The sequence below is a fragment of the Nicotiana attenuata genome, chromosome 10 (assembly GCF_001879085.1).
Source record: "Nicotiana attenuata strain UT chromosome 10, NIATTr2, whole genome shotgun sequence".
Classification (NCBI taxonomy): domain Eukaryota; kingdom Viridiplantae; phylum Streptophyta; class Magnoliopsida; order Solanales; family Solanaceae; genus Nicotiana; species Nicotiana attenuata.
The window spans coordinates 156,022-178,757 of NC_031998.1; the positions used below are offsets into that span (position 1 = coordinate 156,022).

Sequence of the window (22,736 nt, forward strand, 5' to 3'; positions counted from 1 at the left end):
GGTTCCGCTGCGGCTACGGCGTCGGCATGCCTCGATGAAGAAGTGGTTTCCTTGTGTGGGACGGTTTTTGAGGTCTTAGCCATTCTTATAAATAGAGAAGAATAAAACAGAGGAGGTACGCTTGGATATTTTGCGATGAAACAAGTGAAAAGACTCAGAGAACTGAAAACACTAAGATCTGGGGGAGGCAAAGAACTGTGAAGATTAGAATGAAGAAGATTGAAAGTAAAGTTTGAAAGAATGGAGAATGTGGCTATTTATTGGTATCACAACGATGGTTCAAGGCTGGTAGTGGTCGGCCGTCAGCTGACGCGCATTAAATGCCTAGAAAATTGTACCGACGGGACGTTTCGGTCACCTCTGCCGCTTGTATCACGATGCTTACGTCATGATAAACTGAGGGAAAGTTCGAAGACTCAATTCGTTTCTCGTCATTACACTCCAAAAAACGAGGGGACTATTTGTATACAGTCAAATCGGGCTTCCCTAATTTTGTGTGACTAATCAAAACCAGGGTCGCAGACCAGGGCTCGGCCTCGCGTTGTATCGGACCATGGCACGGAGATGGATTGCTAAGCTCATGAATCAATGACCGATCAAGATCGAGACCAGCCATGATCGAGATCAAGGCGGGGTAAAGATCGAGCGAGGTCGAAGGAAGTCTGCTAAGCCGAATAACAGAAAGCCGAGATATCCGTGACCGGGCAGGGATCGTGGCGGAAATCTCGGCACGTATCAAGTCAAGACAGGACATTTAGCCAATCATGAGATTTCCTTCTGTATTTAGAATTGTACCGTAAATAGAATTCCTCTATTATATAAAGGGGGTTCTAATCATTTTGTAAGGGCCATATTCACGTCACAAAAGCAATATACTCTCTTATTCTTAAGCTATTAATATTCTTGCTACTATGTTCATACTTTTGGGCGAAATATACACTTAATTCGAGGGCAGTCTAGCTCAAGGATTAAAGCTATCATTTTGTTTGGTTTGCTCCATTTATATTTGCAGTTAATTCTATTATCAATTTACGTTTTCTTTCAATTTGTGCTAAGTGAATCGGTTGACCTTAAAATCACATTATAAATTCAATTGTTATCCGTTTTTAGGGTAAACAAAATTTCCTGGAGAACCGGTTCCAAAGTACTATTTTACCATGAAAAGGCTTGTTTGAACTTAATTTCAACGTGAATATAAAGGGCATTTGAGGAATAATAATCGTTCAAAGAGATGAGGTATTTAATCATTCTGACAACAAAAAGAAATCTTTCTGAATTTGGAATTGCAGAGTCTTTATATTTTTAGGTAAGTAGGAAGTTATGACTCTGGTTGGTTGGTTTTCCAAAAATTTCATCCTATTCTCATCATCAGTACAAACTTCAAAACTTTTGCATAAAATCTTTGACGTGACATTTCATATATCGACTTATATGTGTGTCCATCCAAAAAGAAAAAAAGACTTATATATATGTAAAAAAAATAAGAAAACCAAAAAGTCAAGAGAAAAAGTATTTTCGGGTATTCCTTCTCCAACCCCTTTAGCGGTGAGATCAATTTCGAATTGATCCACTTATAGTTGGAGTTCGAAGATTTTCTGGGTTATATTTTTGTCACATTCTTCAATCTGTAAGTTTCTAGATTCTAGTTATTCTATTAATTTTGGTTGTATTTTCAAGAAACCTTGATTGCCATGCATTTCTAGAGAATGAATTCTCATTTGTGCTTTGTATTATGAAGCTTATAGATGATAAGTTATGTCATTTGGAGGTTTTAATATGACCTGTAATTTGCCGTAACATGTATGATCACACGTAATTTTGCTTCTATTTGTTGCATGCAGATGTTCTTGTTAAGGTTGGAAGTTGTGTTTTCCACGCTGAATTCTGGGATCAATATTAATTGGACCGTCCTATTTTTGATTTAAGGAAAAGATTACATTGTGGGGGTGGAGCAAATGAATGTTGTTGGTAAAGTTAGCAGCTTTATAACACAAGGTGTGTACTCAGTTGCCACTCCATTTCATCCTTTTGGTGGAGCTGTTGACATAATTGTTGTGAAGCAGCAGGATGGGACTTTTAGGAGCACCCCTTGGCATGTTCGATTCGGGAAATTTCAGGGTGTCCTTAAAGGGGCAGAAAAAGTTGTCCGAATTGAAGTTAATGGCGTAGAAGCTGATTTTCACATGTACCTTGATAATTCAGGTGAAGCATATTTTATCAGAGAGGTTTCTACTGGTAATGAGAGCGAAACAAATGGGGATTCAAAGGATTTTGATTGTCAAAAAGGGGAAGTGAATGCTAGTGATCTTTATAGAGTTAACAACGGAGAAAGTATAACGGATGGCGCTCTGTCCACACATGATAATAATGATTCTAGTGAAGCTGATTTACCGTCGCGACATGAAGGTGTGACATTGGGTAATGAGCTAGCGGAATTTGGTTCCAGCAGATATGAGAATATGGATAATGTAGATGAGGTGTTAGAATCGCAGGACCCCAGTTCTGAAGTTGTTATGGTGAGTGTGGATGGCCATATATTGACAGCACCCATCTCATCATCGGAAAGGAATGTGGAAGATGTCAAATTAGACACGCCTAGGTTTAATCTAGGCCCTGGTCAGGGGACAGATTTATTTGATGGTAACTCAGAGTTCATCACAGGTGAAGCTACATGGGCTGATGATTATTCGAGTGATCAGGAGACACCAAACGATGCTCCTGCAGATGCTTGCAATGTGAAGAACGAGAGCAATACGGTTGAGCACCAGTTAAATGTTTCTGAAGTAGATGGTCAATTTAGAGTAAATTTGGATGTGAAGAACCAGGAAAATGGCCATGTGGAGGTTACCTCATGTGGCAATAAGAAGGATAATGTGAAGATTCTGGAAGGGGTTGACGATTTAGAAAAGAAGTGTCCTGGGAAACTGGGAGACAACAGTTTGTTAAATCCTAGTACTGACCGTCCCTGCAGTTCTCCTTCACCAGATTTAAAGCTTCAATGTAAAACCCTTCAGAAATGTGAGTCAGTGATGGATTGTAATGGTTCTGACGGCTCAATAGACCATCAGGCTGTTAGTGATAAACATCCAGAGGAACAGCATGATGTATTTTTAGCAGCTGAAGAAATAAAATGTGTCCAGCAAGAACCAGATGAATGTTCTCAATGTGAAAATTCGAAGCGTCTTATAGAAGCTTTTCTCAAAGGTACAAAAACCTGATTCAAGCAAAAGTAGGGTGTCCATCTTTTTGTTGATTACAATTATAGCTTCACATTTAGTCTTTGATTTATTGCAACTTCTCATAAATTTCACTTGTTTTTAGTAATAGCTACAGGGGTAGAGATATCTCTTTGTGGCAACTTGCTTTATGCTGGAATGGGTTCTAGTGCTGCAAGAGAAGCCTTTGATGCAAATCGCATATCTGAGGATGAATTCAGAAGTTCTTCAGAATCCATAATCAAGAACGAGAATTTAGTTGTCAGAATTCGAGGAAACTATTTTTCGTGGGATAGAGCTGCTCCTATCATTCTTGGCATGGCCGAATTTGATATGGAATTGCCTGTTGAATGTGCTGATATCATACCTGTGGAGCGGGAGGAGACCTCAAAATCAGGAGAGGATAATAGTGGGATCTCTTCGGTTGCTTCTGGACGGCGATGGACTCTCTGGCCAAATCCATTTAGAAGGGTTAAGACACTTGAGGACAGTAACTGTAATTTATCAAATGAAGAGGTCTTTGTTGATTCTGAATCTAGCTCAATGTACCACCCTACAGAACCAACAGTTATCACACAAGGAGGCAAGGAATCTCCTCAGGAGCAACTTGTGAGAACAAATATTCCCACTTCCGGTCAAATCACGTCTTTGAACCTGAAGGAGGGGCAGAATATGGTAACCTTCATTTTCTCAACCCGAGTCCTAGGAGAGCAAAAGGTTTGTTGTCTTTCTTGACTCAAAATATTTAGTTCTTATGATGTGGTCTACTGTATTTTTGGACTCTTATTTTGGTTGCTCAAGCAACTTTCTGAAACAGGTTGAATCCCATATATATTTGTGGAAGTGGAATGCACAAATTGTAATTTCTGATGTTGATGGGACTATTACCAAGTAAGATTGTGCACAAAAATTTTGACCTTTAAGATTCATACTAGCTTTTACATGCATCTAGGAGATTGTCTTTTGCATACATGACTTATAAACCCCTCTGAATGCATTAAAGATTTAATGTGTAAAAATAGGAGTTCTGTCACATTAATCGGGAAGGAGTTGGTAACATTTATTTTCTTGAACTGCAGCATAACAATCGAATGATTCTTGTTCAGAGTTTTCGACAGCATATGAATTGTGCTTTGTACTAGTTTAGTAGAACTTCAGGCATTGGTTGAATACTGTTCTTTCTTAAGAAGTAAAAAATAATAATCCACATATTATGTTACTGTTAAAATTGAATATGGATGTGGATATATGATAGTAACATATTTTTGAGGTACATGTTTCATGTCCAGGTCCGATGTTCTTGGTCAGTTTATGCCTTTGGTTGGGAAGGACTGGACACATTTTGGAACTGCCAGACTTTTCTCTGCAATCAAGGTACTTCTTTTCTCTGATCCATATTTGAGATTTCACATCTATATATTTCGTTATTTCTATAAAACAGGAGTACTATGTATTTATGTGTGTGTGTTTGTGTGTATACATATTAGAGACATATGTGTGTGTATACATATACAAGGACACATATATAGCAATATATTTTCCAAATAGCTTATCGACCACACTTTCCAAGTAGATATTATATGCCAAAGTTGAATGTGGCTTTATTTGAGGACTAAGAATCTGGTTTTCAGAATAAGTTCTTTTGTTATGCAAAAGTTAGTGCATTTGATTTTACTTACAGGGAGATGAGTTTGCTTATCCATTTCAGACAACATTCACATTAAGAATCAGCTTAAGATTATTCATCAACACCACCATATCACGATAACCACTGTCTCTACTTTTCTTTACGTACATTTTATGATACGTATCAAGTCCCATGCAGTATGCCTCTGAGAGACACCATTCCTCAAGGAAATAAGCAGTTCTTGGGAATTCCTCTCCAAATTCCTGTGTAAACTGTGTCGCGGAATCTGCTTTATGCTATAATTTTTGCAAACTTATCATCATATGTGTCTAAATATGATTCTTCTAATGTTTTGACCTTTACTACCCATACTGTCTAAAGGTCAAATTAATTGTAGATCATATTCACAGCTAGTTCAGTTGCATCTGCTAAGGAAGACTTTGTGTATCGGTATTATTTTCATGAGGTCACTTGACAAGAGATGGATAAACCTTGTCTTTATCATTTGGAACTGATTCAATGCTGTTAGAATTGGAGAGTGTGACCAATGGGAATGTAGCAATTAAAGAATGATGGTCTTGCAAAATGAAAGAGACTGTAGTGTTCTGCCAATGACTTCTGACAGATGGTCTTGCAAAAGGCTATAGTGTTATACCTATGACATTTAACCAAAATTTCCGCTAGAGAGATAAGACTTGAGTGTAACTAAACATATTCAAAGAAAGGAATATAAAACTTTCATGAGATCATTAATTGCTTAAAGCACTCGAAGAAGAAAAAAGAAAAACTTTTGTGCTCACCATTACTCATCAACAAAAATATTTCCACCTGCTTAGCGCAAGAAAAGAATTATTTTCGGACGTGAGGGGACATCTAGCAGACCTAAAATAAGTAAATAAAAGTTTTCACTCTGAACAGTTTAAGCTTTTTGTTAGGATCGGGAACCCGATTAGTGCGGAATTTAGCCAAACAACGTTATAATGACAATAACAAAGACAATACAAGTTGATAATAATGGTAATTAAAGCAGATAAAGGAGGCACAAATTTAACGTGGTTCGCTCAAGGAGACCTACGTCCATAAGCGGAGAGAAGCAATTTCACTATACCAACAAGAGTACAAAAGAGAGTACAAAATTAGAGTAAATACTCTAATTAGTCCCAAATACCCCAAGAGAATAACCTCACAAGATCACTCCAAAGAAAGGGTTCACACAAGTGTTTCCCAACACTCACTCTCTTACAAAATACTCTATAATAAAAAAGGAAGACAAAAGCTAGTAGAAATACTTCTACTTTTGCATCTAAAGGTGTGTTTGAAATGAAAGAGATGGCCCTCCTTTTATAGGACCCAAACTTGGGCTCCAAGAACTAATAAGAAGAAAAAGGAAATTGATCAACCAATCTCTACCACACAATGATACTTTGGCTCCAAGTAAAAATATTGCCAGCCAACTCTTCTTCCAAAATAGGCTTATGCCTATATAAAATGGACCCCACTAGCCCAAAAGATTGGCCATATTACAAATCTCCACCTTGGCCTAATTTTGGCTGATATAGTAAATTTGCTCCACCTTCTCTGCAAAAGCCCCAATGGGCAAAATCATTCTTCATAAATGCCAATCAAGTTCACGCAAAGCTTGAACTTGACAACTGGAAGAGGTTTCGTGAACATGTCAGCAGGATTGTCTCTAGTGTTGATCTTCTGAACAGAGACTTTTCCATCAGCAATGGTTTTCCGGATATAATTGTACTTGATATCAATATGCTTCGTCCTCTCATGATACATTTGGTCTTTAGTCAAGTGAATGGCACTTTGACTATCACAAAAAATGATAATACCACCTTGGTGTAAACTGAGTTCAGCAAATAGACCCTTCAACCATAAGGCTTCTTTGATAGCCTCGGTCACTGCCATATATTCTGCTTCGGTAGTAGATAAAGCTACTACATGTTGTAATGTAGCTTTCCAACTGATAGCGCAACCACCAATGCAAAATACGTAGCCTGTTAGTGATCTTCTTTTATCAAGATCACCTGCATAATCTGAGTCTACAAAACCAACCAAAGTATTAGTATTTCTCCCAGACTCCAAACATGTGTTTGAAGTACCTCGCAAGTATCTGAGAATCCATTTCACAGCCTGCCAATGTGCTTTACCAGGGCAAGCCCTATATCGGCTCACCACACTTACTGCCTGCGAAATATCTGGGCGTGTGCGCACCATTGCATACATAATACTGCCGACTGCACTGGAATAAGGTACCTGTGCCATATACCTCTCTTTTTCCTCTGACTGCGGTGACTGAGCAGCTGATAACTTAAAATGAGCAGCAAGAGGGGTACTCACTGGTTTAGCATTTTTCATGCCAAACCTCTCCAAGACTTTCTCCAAGTACTTCTTCTGGGTCAGGAATAGCCTGTTGGCTCCTCGATCTCTTTTGATCTCCATGCCAAGGATTTTCTTAGCTGCTCCCAAATCTTTCATCTCAAATTCACTTTTCAGTTGACTTTTCAAATTGTGAATTTCTGTCAAATCCTTAGCAGCAATGAGCATGTCATCAACATATAATAATAGGTATACAAATGAACCATATTTAACTTCCGGAAGTAAACACAACTATCATACATGCTCCTCGAATAACCTTGACCCAACATAAAGGAATCAAACCTTTTGTACCATTGTCTTGGAGACTGTTTTAATCCGTACAAGGATTTCTTCAACAAACAAACGTGATCTTCTTTTCCTTCAATTTCAAATCCTTCGGGTTGATGCATGTATATTTGTTCCTCAAGTGTTCTCCATGTAAAAAGTTGTCTTAACATCAAGTTGTTCTAATTCCAAATCATACATGGCAACTAAGGCAAGCAAGATACGGATAGAGCTATGTTTAACAACAGGTGAGAATATATCATTAAAATCAACCCCTTGTACCTGGCTATAGCCCTTTGCAACTAATCGTGCCTTATACCTCGCATCTTGAACCCCCGGAATGCCATCCTTTTTCTTGAAGACCCACTTGCAACCAACAATTCTCTTTCCTGATGGTGGCTTTACAAGAGACCAAGTACCATTCTTGTGGAGAGACTCAATTTCTTCATTCATTGCAATTAGCCACTTTGCTGAATCAGCACCAGAAACTGCTTCTGAATATTTTGATGGTTCTCCAATTTCTTCAGTTTCCTGTGCAACTGAAAAAGCAAATGAAACACAATCTCCTAACCTTAATGGTTGTTTACTTTCTCTTCTTGGTCTATGTTTGGCTATAGAATACTCCTCTTCTTCTGGTTCAACTTCAGGAGTCCCAACTTCAGGAATTTCAGTTTCTGCCTCAACTTCAGGAGTTTCAACTGTATTTTTCTCCAAAGTTGATGAGCTTGGCTCAGAAGAATGTCAATCTCAACCTCCACCTGCTTCTGTGTACTCTTCCCTTTATCTGTATTAAAAGAACTAGAAGACTCTTTTCTAGAATGTAACATAGAGGATTCATCAAAGGTTACATCTCTGCTAAATATAAATTTTGGTGCCATGGGATCAAGATACCATAGTCGGTATCCTTTCACCCCAGATGCATACCCAAGGAAAATTTATTTTTTTTGCCCTTGGCTCTAATTTTCCATCATTTACATGCATGTATGCTGGGCAACCAAATATCTTTAAATTAGAATAATTAGCAGGAGTAACTGACCATATTTCCTCTGGAGTCTTAAAGTTTAAGGGTGCAGAAGGAGCACGGTTGACAATATAACAAGCTGTAGAGATAGCTTCTGCCCAAAAGGCGTTTGTCAACCCAGCATTTGAAATCATGCAACGAGCCCTTTCTAATAGAGTTCTATTCATCCTTTCTACCACACCATTTTGTTGAGGTTCATTCTCACAGTACAGTGTCGAGCAATTCCTTCATTCTTGCAAAATTCATTGAATTCATCATTACAAAATTCCAAGCCATTATCTGTTCTAAGCCGCTTAACCTGTTTTCCTGTTTGCTTCTCAATCAAAACTTTCCATTGTTTGAAAGTTAAGAAAAAATCACTTTTACTTTTCAGAAAATAAACCCAAACTTTCCTTGAATAATCATCAATGAAAATTAACATATACCCGGCACCTCCTTTTGACGGGGTACGTGAAGGGCCCAAAAGATCTGAATGAATGTAATCCAAAGTACCTTTTGTTCTATGAATTGCTGGAGATTTGAAGCTGACTATTTTCTATTTCCCGAACACAGAACTCCATATTTCCGGTACTTTGGCCACACAAGAGACCTCTTTTGCTGAGGATGGAAAGACCCTTTTCACTCATATGCCCCAATCGCATATGCCATAATTTGGTGATGTTAGAATCTGATTTATCTGATGTTGAAACTGCAGCAGCACCTGTAACAGTAGATCCCAATAGAGTATACAACGTACCAGATCTACGTGCTTTCATGATCACAAGAGCACCATGAGAAACTTTTAGAACTCCACCTTCACCTGTGTACTTGCACCCAAGAGATTCTAGAGTGCCCAAAGAGATGAGATTTTTCTTCAAGTCTGGAACATGTGTAACATCGGTGAGAGTTCTCACCACACCATCGTGCATTTTGATTCGGACTGTACCTTTTCCAATAACTTTGCAGGCAGCATTGTTGCCCATCAAGACAACTCCACCTCCAATAGATTCATATGTGGTAAATGAATCCCGATCGGGACACATATGATAAGAACAACCCGAATCTAAAATCCACTCATTGTTAGATTTGAAACTATTATTAGTTGCTAAAAAAATAGTTCCCTCAGTCTCATCTGCAGCTACACTTGCTTCGGCAGTGTCAGTATTTTTGTGCTCATTTTTCTTTTCTGTATGCTTTTCTTTGTTTTTCAACTTAAAGCATTCAGAATAATGTGGCCTTTCTTATTACAGTATTTGCACATGACATTTCTGTATCTGGATTTTGACCTTGATTTAGGTCTCTCACTACTTGAATCTTTCTTATTAGATCTACCTCTTACAAACAAGCCTTCCCCTTGGTTCCCACTAGTTTCCCCAGTAATATCTCTATCTATTTGTTCTTTTGATTTCAAAATAGGTTTGATATCTTTATAAGAGATATATCCGTAGTATCTCTAATATGCTTAAACGATTGGGGTAAGAAACAAGCAATAATACGGCTTGATCCTCATCTTTGATTTCAGCATCTATGTTATTTAAATCCATAAGAAGAGAATCGAAAGTATCGAGATGTGCAAGTATAGAGGTACCTTCAGCCATACGAAAAGTGTAGAGTTTTTGCTTTAGGTAAAGCCTGTTTTCTATTGTCCTTTTCATATACAGGGTTTTCAGCTTTTCCCATATGCCTTTGGCTGAACTTTCTGCAGCAACTTCGCGCAAAACCTCATTTGAGAGATTTAAAATGATACCTGCTTTTGCCTTTTTGTCAATGACGGCAAACTCCTCGTCCGTCATTTTTTCCGACTTCTTCTCCTTTCCTTGTAGTGCCAAATCTAAGCCATCCTGAATTAGGATAGCTTCCTTTTTTAATTGCCACATTCCAAAGTTTGCACTTCGGTCAAATTTCTCAACATAAGTCTTTGTTAGAGTCATTGTGGCTATTTAAACTAACCCGGTTAGATCCGGCTCTGATACCAATTTGTTAGGATCGGGAACCCGATTAGTGCGGAATTTAGCCAAACAACGTTATAATGACAATAACAAAGACAATACAAGTTGATAATAACGGTAATTAAAGCAGATAAAGGAGGCACAAATTTAACGTGGTTCGGTCAAGGAGACCTACGTCCACAAGCTGAGAGAAGCAATTTTACTATACCAACAAGAGTACAAAAGAGAGTACAAAATTAGAGTAAATACTCTAATTAGTCCCAAATACCCCAAGAGAATAACCTCACAAGATCACTCCAAAGAAAGGGTTCACACAAGTGTTTCCCAACACTCACTCTCTTACAAAATACTCTATAATAAAAAAGGAAGACAAAAGCTAGTAGAATTACTTCTACTTTTGCATCTGAAGGTGTGTTTGAAATGAAAGAGATGGCCCTCCTTTTATAGGACCCAAACTTGGGCTCCAAGAACTATTAAAAAGAAAAAGGAAATTGATCAACCAATCTCTACCACACAATGATACTTTGGCTCCAAGTAAAAATATTGCCAGCCAACTTCCAAAATAGGCTTATGCCTATATAAAATGGACCCACTAGCCCAAAAGATTGGCCATATTACACTTTTAGAGGTGGTCACACAATTCTACACATATTTATCTTTCACTTAACGTAAGATCTGTTCGAGTTTCTCCTGTTGTGTCGTGGTTTAGTTGATTTAAACATACTGCATATTCTTCGTTACGAACGTTGGGTCAAAGAGTAAGATGTAGGAAGTATGGTTATAGTTGTCGTTTATTACCTTCTCTTGTTTTGCATTCTTCCATTTTCTTATTGCATTAATAAGTGATAGCATGAGTGTTTGACACAAATGAGGCTGAACATTTATGACTTCTCACTTGTATTTTCACTAATATTGACCCAAATTTCCTTAATAGCTTCTCGCGGATACTTGTGCTGATATGCATTAGCTTCTTAACTGCAGGAAAATGGGTATCAGCTACTTTTTCTCAGTGCGCGTGCAATTGTTCAAGCATATCTGACCAAGAATTTCCTATTTAATCTCAAACAGGTACTAGCATATGCATTCATGAGACATCAACCATACCAGTTCTAGGCTTCTGAATTGTAGTAACATTTTCTTCGGAATCCCAGGGGAACAGTTGGTTGAATTTTCCCTTTACACATTTTCAAATATCTAGATGGTCTCACAGTGTTCCGATTAGCTTGACTCATAACCCCGCAACTTGGCCTTGTCTTCTCATTGCTTATACTTTTTCTCCTACTATTCATTGTCTCTCCTTCTGTGGACGTTTTTTTTTCTCGGATGAAAAGGAGAGGCTTAGCGAACCATTTTGCTCCTGGTACTTGTCGTTCAACTATATTTGCCACCTTGAGTTTCTTGGATGTGACTCTGTTCATCTTGTCCTTGTGTTGTGGGTGTGATTGTCCAACAGATCTCTCTGACTAAAAATGCTAAATGCTCTGTAGGATGGAAAAACTCTACCCAGCGGACCTGTTGTGATTTCTCCCGACGGTTTATTTCCATCATTGTACAGAGAAGGTATAAGGCCGCATCCTTCTACTGTCTCCTCATGTTTGTAGTCTGAATCAAAGTGCTTGATCAGTGCATAAGAGTTGGACATGTTTCTTGGTGTTTGGCTGTGATGAATGTATTTCAAGATCTTTGTCTTTCTTTACGGTATAATTTACTGACTTTTGCTGCAGACGATTACTCTTGAAGAGCACATATGCTTTTTAAAAAAGCATATATGCTGCTTTGCCACAAAAAGAAAAAAAAGGCAAAATATATAAACAGACACTTAAAGTTGGCATCAACGGTGGCTCTGACACTCCAACTTACCCAATGACCAGATAAACACATTTTCTTGGCATAAATGTATCTCATGCACACCTCGTGCTGATATGGCGAGGTGCATGTATTTCACTCAAATTTGGGTGCCTGAACCCCTTAAAACTTTTTTTTTAAATTTTTTTTCCCCTTCTTCTCCACACTCTGATTTTTACATTCATTTCCCTACCTTCTTCAGCCTGCCATTAGCAGTAAAATAGCCACCAAGAACACACCCATACCCAAATATGTAACTAATTAAAGAGGAGCTTTGTTGGAGCTAAGTTGCTTTCTATCTGTACTTGTAGTTATCTAACATATACTCTCTTGAAAATTTACTATATACTAAGCTTATTTTAGGTGTATTTTCTGGTAAGATGATGAATATTTTGAGTACATGTTTCTCTCAGTTCGATATGTTTTGATCGTTGAGCACAAAAGAATGCTTGTGAGGAATAATTAGCTCCACAACATAGGCTAATCTGTTTTTCTGCTTATCACTCTACTTGGTATGACAGTTATAAGAAGAGCTCCTCATGAATTCAAGATTGCATGCTTAGAGGTATAGCTGACAGTTCTTTGGGCGGACTCCAATTCTATTGAATCTTCCGGTGGTTGCCCATTCTAATGCTGTCTTCTACTTTTCAGGACATCAAAGCACTTTTCCCACAAGATTACAACCCATTTTACGCAGGCTTCGGGAATAGGGACACTGATGAATTCAGTTACAGAAAAATTGGAATTCCCAAAGGCAAAATTTTTATAATCAACCCAAAGGTTGGCAATCCCTGCAATATGCTTTGTTGTCTGACTACAAGATTTATCGATTTACTCTACACTGTATGCCTAATATGTTGAAGTGGGACTTTACAGGGGGAAGTATCAATTAATCATCAAATTGATGTGAAATCCTATATTTCATTGCACAGTCTTGTTGATGACATGTTCCCACCAACATCCAAGGTTGAGCAGGTAAGAAAAAATTCTGTCTTTTCTTGTAATTCTAGTTTTAGAAGACAAGACAATCGATACTCGATAGTACCATTTAGCAGTACGATGCAATGCTATCAGAGTTAAGATCCATGCTGTTATTATAAATATAGTTAAGCCATCGAATAAATTTGCTGCTAGCATGCTTAACATAGTCCAATGTTGCAACAAATGCATGGCAATCAGTCCTTTTATTATTTCTGCATTTTCTTCATTTGTTTTAGCATCTACAAATTCAAGTTAGCAAGAACAAAATTACGTGTATAGTTAATCTTTTTCTTTGTTTTTCCATTGCAAACCACCTTTTCATTTACTGTTTACCTTAGAGATTAATGTGTGGTTTATTATGTAGGCATTTTTGTCACAAAGTTATGGATTTTCATTCTATGTGCAGGAAGATTTTAACGCATGGAACTTTTGGAAAATGCCCATCTCAGATATCAATTACTTGTAGAGATTTGTCTTCACAAAGTTTGTTGATCTGGAAAGTTGAAAGCATGTTATTAAGCCCACTATACATTAATCACTTCTAGCTTTGTGAAAAAGAGGTCTGTCATTATTGATTTTTGGTCTCATATTAAGTGTATAAAAACAGTTTTGTACTCGCAATCAATTCATATTGTTATTTCATTTAAAGAATAAGGTCCTGAGGGAATAAAAAAAATCATTTGACGCCTCTTCCACTATGCTAAATAGTGCCTCCTTTGTGACGAATTATTATATAGCATGTCACTTTAAACCAAATGAAAAAAAATTAATTATTGTCCTGCATGGTTAGTAAGGATCCATATAAATGATACCTAACTTATTTGGTTCTGAGGTGTATCTCATGATAAACAGCTTGTATATTTTTATTTTTGGTTCAAGAGGAAAACATTTTCTGTATTTGACGTTTTTGAAAAGTGACCCTGTACTTTCAAATCAACGTTCAAATTCCAAATACTAAAAAAATACTTGGAATCTATGTCCAAACGACTACTTAACGGGAAAGTGCACAAACAACGGGCTGCTATTTAAGATTAGCTAGTATTTATTTTTTCCTGGAAATTTAAATTAACAATCTTAATTTCAGGATAATTTAGAAATTAATTAATCTGAAAAACTGAAATTTAGGACGCATTGACTAATTCTTAAATAGTAGGGCTTTAGAGTCTTAGAGTTAAAAATTGCTTCAAGTTGCTAAGTTGATTTTGGCAATTAATCGAGTTAACAGCTAACGGCTGAGAGCGAGAGCCTGAAAACACTCCCTTTGGTCCCGCCAATGAATGATTCTTGGAATGGGCTATGGCAACAGAAAGATATCGCCCTCTCTCTGCTAAAGTCTTCACACAACCGCACCACATTGAATCATCTAAAGTCTCTCCATGTATACCTCCTCCGCACCGGCCTTCACCACAGCAGTTTCGCCGTCGGCAACTTCATCACCCAATGCGCTTCTCTTGGACTCATGTCATATGCAGCCCAGCTGTTCGATCAAATGTCTGAGCCAAATTCCTTTGTCTGGAATACCCTCATCAGAGGCTTCCAACAAAATCATTCACCCAAATGTACCCTTTATTATTTCGATCAAATGCGGGCACACAATGTCCTACCTGATAAATTCACATACCCTTTTGTAATTCGCGCTTGTTCGGATTTACTGCAGTTTGCCAAAGGACTAAGTCTTCATGGCCAGTTGTTTAAAATTGGAGTCCATCTTGATATCTTTGTGGGTACTAGTTTGATCGAATTTTATACTGCTATGGGGGATATGAGCATGACTAAAAAAGTTTTTGAGGAATTGCCGGTTAAAGATGAAGTAACATGGTATGCCATGTTATCTAGTTATGTCAACAAATGTAACGACATGGAAAAAGCTCGGGATTTGTTCGAAAAGATACCATGTAAGGATCTTGTAATTTGGCATACCATAATTCTTGGGTATGTCAAAGCTGGGGACTTGGAGCTAGCGAAAATGTATTTTGATAGAGCGCCTGTTAAGGATTTACTCATGTACAATACAATTTTAGGTTGCCTTGCCAAGAATGGCGAAGTTGAATGTCTCTTGAGATTGTTCCATGAAATGCCTTGTAGGGATTTGGTATCTTGGAATACGGTAATTGGAGGCCTCGTACGTGATGGGAGGGTTAATGAAGCTATGAGATTCTTCCATCAAATGGAAAGAGTGAATTTGTCGCCTGATGATGTTACCCTGGCGAGCTTGCTCTCTGCTTGTGCACAAGCTGGAGCTCTGGATACTGGGAAATGGTTGCACTCATATATCGATAGGAGGTATAATGAGTTAAATGCTGTAATTGGAACGGCATTGGTAGATATGTATTGCAAGTGTGGGGATTTAGAGAGTGCTGCATGTGTCTTCGATAAGATGCCCGAACGTGATACTGTAGCTTGGAGTGCAATGATCATGGGGTCCTCGATGAACGGGCAGAGTAGAACTGCATTGAATTTCTTTTACCGTATGAAAGATGAATCTGAAAGGCCTAATGATGCAACAATTTTGGGGGTTCTTTGTGCTTGTGTGCATGCAGGGTTGGTTGATGAGGGAAGGAAGTGCTTTTATGGTATGTTTCAGGAGTTTGGTTTAACACCAAAGTTGGAGCATTATGGTTGTATGGTTGATCTCCTCGGTCGAGCTGGTTTGTTAGACGAGGCATATAATTTGATACAATCTATGCCATATGAGCCACACACGGGTGCCTGGGGCGCCTTACTAGGTGCATGCAAGATACATGGAAATGTTGAGCTTGCTGAAAAGGCCATAGAACACTTAATCCAACTTGACCTTGAGGATGGGGGCTACCTAGCAATTATGTCCAACATATATGCCAATGCTGGAAGGTGGGAAGATGTCTCAAAAGTCCGAAAATTGATGAAAGTAAAAGGCATTGGTAAGTCGCGAGGGATTAGCTCCATTGAGGTTAATGGGGTAATACATGAATTTGGTGTCCAAGAAAACAGACACCCTCAAGCCAGAGAAATTTATGATATGATAGATGAAATCTACAGACGACTCAAGAAGGCTGGCCATGTCGCGAGCACTAGTGAGGTATTTTTTGACGTCGAAGAGGAGGAAAAGGAAAAGGCTTTGTTTTTCCATAGTGAGAAAATGGCTGTTGCTTTTGGACTTATTGCAACTGATAAAAACACTATCATTCGTGTGGTGAAAAATCTTCGCATTTGCGCGGATTGCCATGCAGCTATGAAGCTGATTTCTGCTTGTTTTGAAAGAGAAATAGTAATTAGGGACCGCCATCGTTTCCACCACTTCAAGAATGGTTTTTGCTCTTGTAGAGACTATTGGTGAATCTATAAATTCCCTTCAGTTAACAAACGGTGCTGAAAGTTCGATGGTACTGGCGTTCTAGTACCTAGGACAGGCTATAGAGCAAACAAAATGTCATGGGCGGTTTTCAAGTCATGCCCCATGAGCCCCATGATCCTGGTTGGGCCCCATGGCTCCTTGACAAGCCGCCCAGAGCCTAGTGCATGGATGCCCCCATGGCTCTGGCCGCGCTAGTTGACAAGTGCACCTGCGACTATGTCGCCCCACTCGTCGCGCACAGTGCCGGCTCAAGGGGGAGGCGACTAAAGCAATTGCTTTAGGCCTCCCCAAATTGAAGGCCTCAACTTTTCTTTAGCAGTTAATATTGTGTTATTATAAAATTATTATAAAAAAGATACCAGATTTGTTTCTTTTTGGAGTGTAATAGAGGTTATTTAGACAAATTTTTGAATTTCATAATAAACATGCAATATAGCAAAATAACATGAGTTTGATCACAACATTGCTAATAAAATAAAGTCTTTTGTAATATTTTTTGAAGTAGATTATTTCTTATAAAGAGTAGATGAAGTCATTTTTTTCAAGTTCAATTCACTTAAACTATTTCAAATGTATAAAATTATTTTAACATCTACCAGAATTAAGATTATCAGATGATTGAAACTTACAAAAATGTTATCCTTAACTGCGGATGTTTTTCATAAAATTTTTTTGAAGCTTTGTAAGTAGAGTCACTAGATGTTTTCGATCGTGGGGAGCTAGCAGATAGTCAACCAAAATACGTACAAGATGATTCATAAACCATTATTAGAAAAAAATCAAATAAAATTAAATATAAACTTTTTCACTATAATTTAAGGCCTCTTCTTAATTTTTGGTTTTAGGCCACAAATATCTTTGAGCCGCCTCTAGACGCCCATTCCCATGAGTAGACAATGCTGAAAACGCCCATCAGTAGGCACTAGGCAGCATCCTTAACTCCGGCCTGTGCTCCGCTAGCAATCACTTGCCACATATCCCATGCTGTGTTCCCAGGCCCCACACGAAGTGCATACATGATGAAGTCGAAGACATGGACACAGCCCCTGCAAGTGTCGTAATGGACCAGCTTACTCTTCTGAGTCTGCCTTCGTATCGGTCACTTGCTCGGAATCCTTTGTATAGGTCATATGGCCATTTCATAGCTTTACCTTTTACTTTTGTATAGCTTATATGGCACATTCTTGATGGTTTTTGTGCCAGCAGCATTACGAGGAATTATTTTGAAATTATCTAAGTGCCTTACTAAATCATAAGGGAAAAACATTCTCATGTACACAAGATGAAGGTACTTAAGCTTTATATATATATATATATATATATATATATATATATATATATATTTGGTGGCTCTAGCTTATAAAGTACTTGTGCTACTCTTTCTGCTGAAAATTTGTCAGATTCTTGTAGAATTATTATTCAGTTATTTTTCCAATTTTCTGTTTTCCACAATTTCCATGTTCTATCAAAAATTCAAGAAAAGATTTACAGCATTTTTCCTACAAAAGATGACAGTCTGAGATCAAATGGAAAGAAATACACGAATCAGTCAAAATTTTATGGACGAATTTTTTTTAAGAGAAATGAAAAAAAGAATACGGGATAATGTATATTTTCTTTTAGTAGAAATTCAAATAATATGCACTTCTAACACAAACAAAAACCTTCTGCAGTAGTGTTTGTACTCAAGAATCATCAGAGCCACAGTCAATTTTTCTGTCATTGCTTTCTCTTCTCTTCATCTACCATTAATATTTCACCACCAGTGCAAGAAAACAGGCTAATTTTTCAGAGATATATTCATTTACCACACTGCTGAGGTGAAGCTTCAGTATTTCCAGCACACACCTCCTGCAACAGATTACTGTTCTTTGTATCTTTTTTGAGATAAGAAACAGAGTCTGAAACCACTTAGCTTGAATCAAAGTGCAAACATTGGATTAATTTCTGAATCGGATAATTCCGAGTGATGCCATGAGTTGGTTCGAGTCCTTGCAAACTTATCCCTCTTCCTGTTTTTGCGAGTCCTTTTAGACTTCACAACAAAATAAGTCATGGCGCCTAAAACCCCTGCCATTATAATTCCTGCAAAAACTGTAACAAGAATTGCAGCCCATATATTACGCCTGCCAATAACTATATAAGAGGCAGATACAAAAGCCAGAGTAGTGAAAACCGCGGCCAACCACATTAACTTGTTAATAACTCCAATAACCCTTATATCAGATTTTGTCTCACCCCTGACTACTGTGATTTGTACTACCACAACAGCCAACGACGTGAAGAGTGCAAGAGCATTCGTGATATAGAAGATCTTAAATGATGGGGTGTTAGACGCCACAGCATATCCAGAATCAAGATCACCACCAGGAACTGTGAATATAGCAGCAAAAGCTACTGTTGCAAAAAGAGAGGCTACAATAGTTACAGAATTGGTAGCATTGTTAATTCCTTCTCTGTGCAGCTTCTGAAGTTCCTTTGCAATACCAGTCATGTTTTTGTTAGTCTTTCGCGCTTGTTCAAGCTGGGAGTGTACATTTTTCTTAATTTCTGTCACTGTCTTTCTAAGCTCATCGCGAGGCTGATTCAATTCGTTGGCTCTCAAAGCACCATAACGAGTCAAGCACTCTTTTAGTTCAGTCGATTCTTCAGACATAGGAAGCCCTTCAGCTATGTCCAGAGCTGTTTTATGATCTCTTGTCAGTGCATTCACATTTGTGTCGTCGAGCAGCAAAAGCTCGTGCACTATCTGCATTGATAAAATAGCAGATTATGCCATCAGAAGAAGCTACATAATGCAATAATTTCCGGACAGAGGTGGATTCAGGATTTAAAGTTTATGGGTTCCTGTTGTAATCTCAAATCACAGTTAGATATTTATAGATATTTAGTGGATTTTTTTAATATAGAAATACAGGGTCTACGCAAAAGTTACTTGGTTCCCGAGAACCCATATACTATACTCTAAATCTGCCACTGTTTCCAGACAAAGGAAAACAAGATGCAGACACTAAAGCAACAGCACTTACCTCTGAACGCTTTTTCCGTGTGGCAATATGCAGTGCAGTATTGCCAAACTTATCAGGCAGCATTACAATGGCTGGATCTGCTTGCAGAAGCAACTTCACTACTTCACTGCTAACACCTTTTACAGCCATGTGTAAAGCAGTCTGTCCTTTCTTATCAGTTCTTCTTGCCAGTTGCGGATCCTTTTCCAGCAACGCTTTAACAATGTCCACATGGCCTTGGCGGGCAGACAAATGTAACGCGTTTTTACCATTGGATCTTGATATTTCTAGCAAGCTAGAATCCTTGGAAAGCAATTCATGGACAACTGATGTATGTCCTTTTGTGGCTGCAGATACAAGAGGAGTTGCATTCGATTGGCCAACTGTCTTGCTCAACTCTGGCTCATGCTCCAATAGTAACTTAACAATAGCTGCACATTACATTTTTCAGTAGTTAGGTTCTTCTCAGGCTTCGATGGACTATCTCCATCCTTCTCAAGTACTTGATCAAATACTAAGAAAGAAAAATACGAGCTAAAATATCATTTCTAGGATAATACCAATCAGCCAAAATCATGGATGGTAGTCCAGTGCACAAGGCATCCCACATTCACGCAGGATCCGAGGAAGTGCCGCCCCAAAGGGTGTGATGTAGACAGCCTAATCTAATGCAAGCATTAGTGGCTGCTTTCACGGCTCGAACCCGTGACCTATAGGTCACATGGAGACAACTTTACCGTTGTTCCAAGGCTCCCCTACATGTTAAAAATAATGCATTGAAACTTAAAAACCATCTAATATAAACACCATCACTGGAATGGACATTGAGCCTAATTTGACCTCAAAAACTAATTATGAGCTAAGAATTGTCTCAGACCATACAAAGAGAAGCTTTTCGATGAGATGACCATGCAGTTTTCACATACTAGTAACAACATCAAGCAATTCAATACTCTTTAAGGAAAAGTCTTCCAAGCAATATACAAATGTTCATTACCTTGGTGACCTTGGCTAGCAGCGATATGCAAGGGATCAAAACCAGAGCGATTCTTGGTCGTGATCCCTTCCTTTGTACTATAAGGAAGCAATTCATTAACCACATCAATATATCCCCGTTCAGCAGCGGTGAACAATGCCGTTTCCCCTAATTCATTCACCTCATTCACCATTGCCTCCCTTATCGCCGCCACCTCTGCATCAAACTCTGCTCCGCTCATTGTTTTCAACATTTGTGCATCGATTTCCTCCAATATCTCCCTCACTGCACCCACGTCCCCGCGCTGAGCCGCGAGGTGTAGCTCCGTGTCGTTGTGTCGCCCCGTCACCTGCTTCACATACTTTTTTTTCCCTGTAGGATCTATCCTTTTCCCTGAATTTGATAAAAGTAATGCTTTCCCTGAATTTGATACAACCAAAGCCTTCCCTGAATTTGATGGTATCAGAGATTTGCTTGAATGTGACACCACGAGTGCCGGTGCACGTGGCGACGGCGACGGTGATGGCTCGCCGGTATAATTCATGTTAGAAATTGGATTTGGGGCCGAAGATAGCCCCATTTCCAGATCCATCTCACCTGAGTCACGTAAATTCATGCATTACGTACACAATATATAATAATCTTTTATTGTTACAATAATAACAATGTCTCAATCCCAAGCTAGTTGAATCTAATACTTTTTAAAAGCCTTTCTTATTTTCTTACCGTCTTGCTTGGAAAATTATTATCTTCACTATATATAATCGTAGCAATCAAAATTTTGTTTTTTTTTTTTTTTTTGAAGAATGGAGAATATTAGGAAGTTTTTGGTAAGGAGAAAGGCGGCAGCGGCTGACGGAAAAAGGGAAGACGGCGACGCCGCCGGTGGTGATGGTGGTTAAAACGGTTGGAGTGAAATGATGTTGACGCCGCCGTACTGATTACCATATTCTTAACGACCAAAAGGTTCGGATTTTTTTTGTTTGTTAGTTATATTGGCTTCTAACTTTTGCACTTTAGTGGTTATTAGAAGTACACATTTTAAGTGGTGGACTGTAATTACCTACTCATAAATTAATTTATATACGAAAAGGAATTATCTGAATTATTTTCATTTTTGAAAAAAGCATGTTTATATATGTATAAATAGTATCATAACCCTTTTTATAATTTATACTAGTGAATTGAAAAATTGAATAAAAAGATAAAACTAGTCAAATTTCGAAGTGGTTTTAATAAGTCATCCTCCTAACAAAATAGTAGCAGGTTTAAGATTTATATTTGAAACATAAATATAAAAGACATTTTTGAAAAGTCAGTTTTTGAGTGTAATTAGAGCATGCAATTCTTATCCTCTTCTTACATTTGGAAAGCCATATGCAATTGAATTAAGTGAAATTACACAATCTAGACAAGTTTGTAAGTAGCGTCTGTATAATTTGGATCATGCCAAAAAGAAAGAAAATTACACGGTACATATATAATTGAATTGTCATTGCATCTTAGCAGAAAACTACTCAAAGAAGAATATATAATTGAATGTGCAGTAGGTATTGGACAGTATTGTGTGAAAAATAAAAGAGGGAAGAAAAAAAAATATGTATTAATAAAGCACACGAGAAAGAACCGGATTCGAACCAGTGACCTAAGGATTAGCTGTGGGAATTTTATCCCGACTACAGCCCTCCGCTCTACCAACTGAGCTAAGATCGGATTATGATGTGAATCTTCAAGGTTTTATTAATTAATTGTTTACAGTTTCAACTTTGATATCCAATTCATGTTAGCAATCAACGTTCTTCCTCAATATTATCAATTTTCTTCTTTCCCGAAATTCCGTTTGAGAGTAATATTCTGTATTGAACAGTTAAAAATTAAGAATCTCTGTCGCAGGCTAATACTCTGTTTGGATCACTGTTCCCCATCGTTTTTATAATGTATTGTATTATATCGTATTGTATCGTTTTATGAATAAAATGTTTGGATAGATTGTATTGTTTGTTATTGTTAAATAATATTTTGTTGGTTTGATTGTATCGTACTTTACTGTAACTGATAAGTTTACTAAAATAACCTCAATTGTTTAAATATTAAATTTATAAAAAATTATGCATAAAAATAATTTTAAAAAACAAAACAGAAGAAGGCA

At 37.9% G+C, this 22,736-nt stretch overlaps 3 protein-coding genes across 5 annotated transcripts; 2 read left to right on the forward strand and 1 right to left on the reverse strand.

The window, feature by feature from the left end:
- On the forward strand, positions 1,374-13,957 carry LOC109232869 (phosphatidate phosphatase PAH1-like). 2 transcript variants are annotated; one of them, XM_019398553.1, is made up of 11 exons: positions 1,374-1,627; positions 1,842-3,204; positions 3,328-3,932; positions 4,033-4,106; positions 4,505-4,589; positions 11,425-11,511; positions 11,931-12,003; positions 12,810-12,853; positions 12,940-13,068; positions 13,165-13,263; positions 13,676-13,957. In XM_019398553.1, the coding sequence occupies exons 2-11, from the start codon at positions 1,956-1,958 to the stop codon at positions 13,733-13,735; spliced, it is 2,505 nt and encodes an 834-aa protein (XP_019254098.1). In that variant the 5' UTR covers positions 1,374-1,627; positions 1,842-1,955; the 3' UTR covers positions 13,736-13,957. The 2 variants fall into 2 exon arrangements, with proteins under 2 accessions (XP_019254098.1, XP_019254097.1); XM_019398552.1 differs by having other exon boundaries at positions 1,375-1,627; positions 3,322-3,932.
- LOC109232870 (pentatricopeptide repeat-containing protein At1g08070, chloroplastic-like) lies at positions 14,271-17,047 on the forward strand. The gene has a single exon (XM_019398554.1). The coding sequence runs from the start codon at positions 14,543-14,545 to the stop codon at positions 16,583-16,585; it is 2,043 nt and encodes a 680-aa protein (XP_019254099.1). The 5' UTR covers positions 14,271-14,542; the 3' UTR covers positions 16,586-17,047.
- Positions 18,193-21,531, reverse strand: LOC109232872 (ankyrin repeat-containing protein ITN1-like). 2 transcript variants are annotated; one of them, XM_019398556.1, is made up of 4 exons: positions 21,314-21,531; positions 20,609-21,184; positions 19,633-20,042; positions 18,193-19,352 (listed from the first exon to the last, which is right to left on the reverse strand). In XM_019398556.1, exons 2-4 carry the CDS (start codon positions 21,177-21,179, stop codon positions 18,525-18,527), a joined length of 1,809 nt encoding a protein of 602 aa, XP_019254101.1. In that variant the 5' UTR covers positions 21,180-21,184; positions 21,314-21,531; the 3' UTR covers positions 18,193-18,524. The 2 variants fall into 2 exon arrangements, with proteins under 2 accessions (XP_019254101.1, XP_019254100.1); XM_019398555.1 differs by having other exon boundaries at positions 20,609-21,531.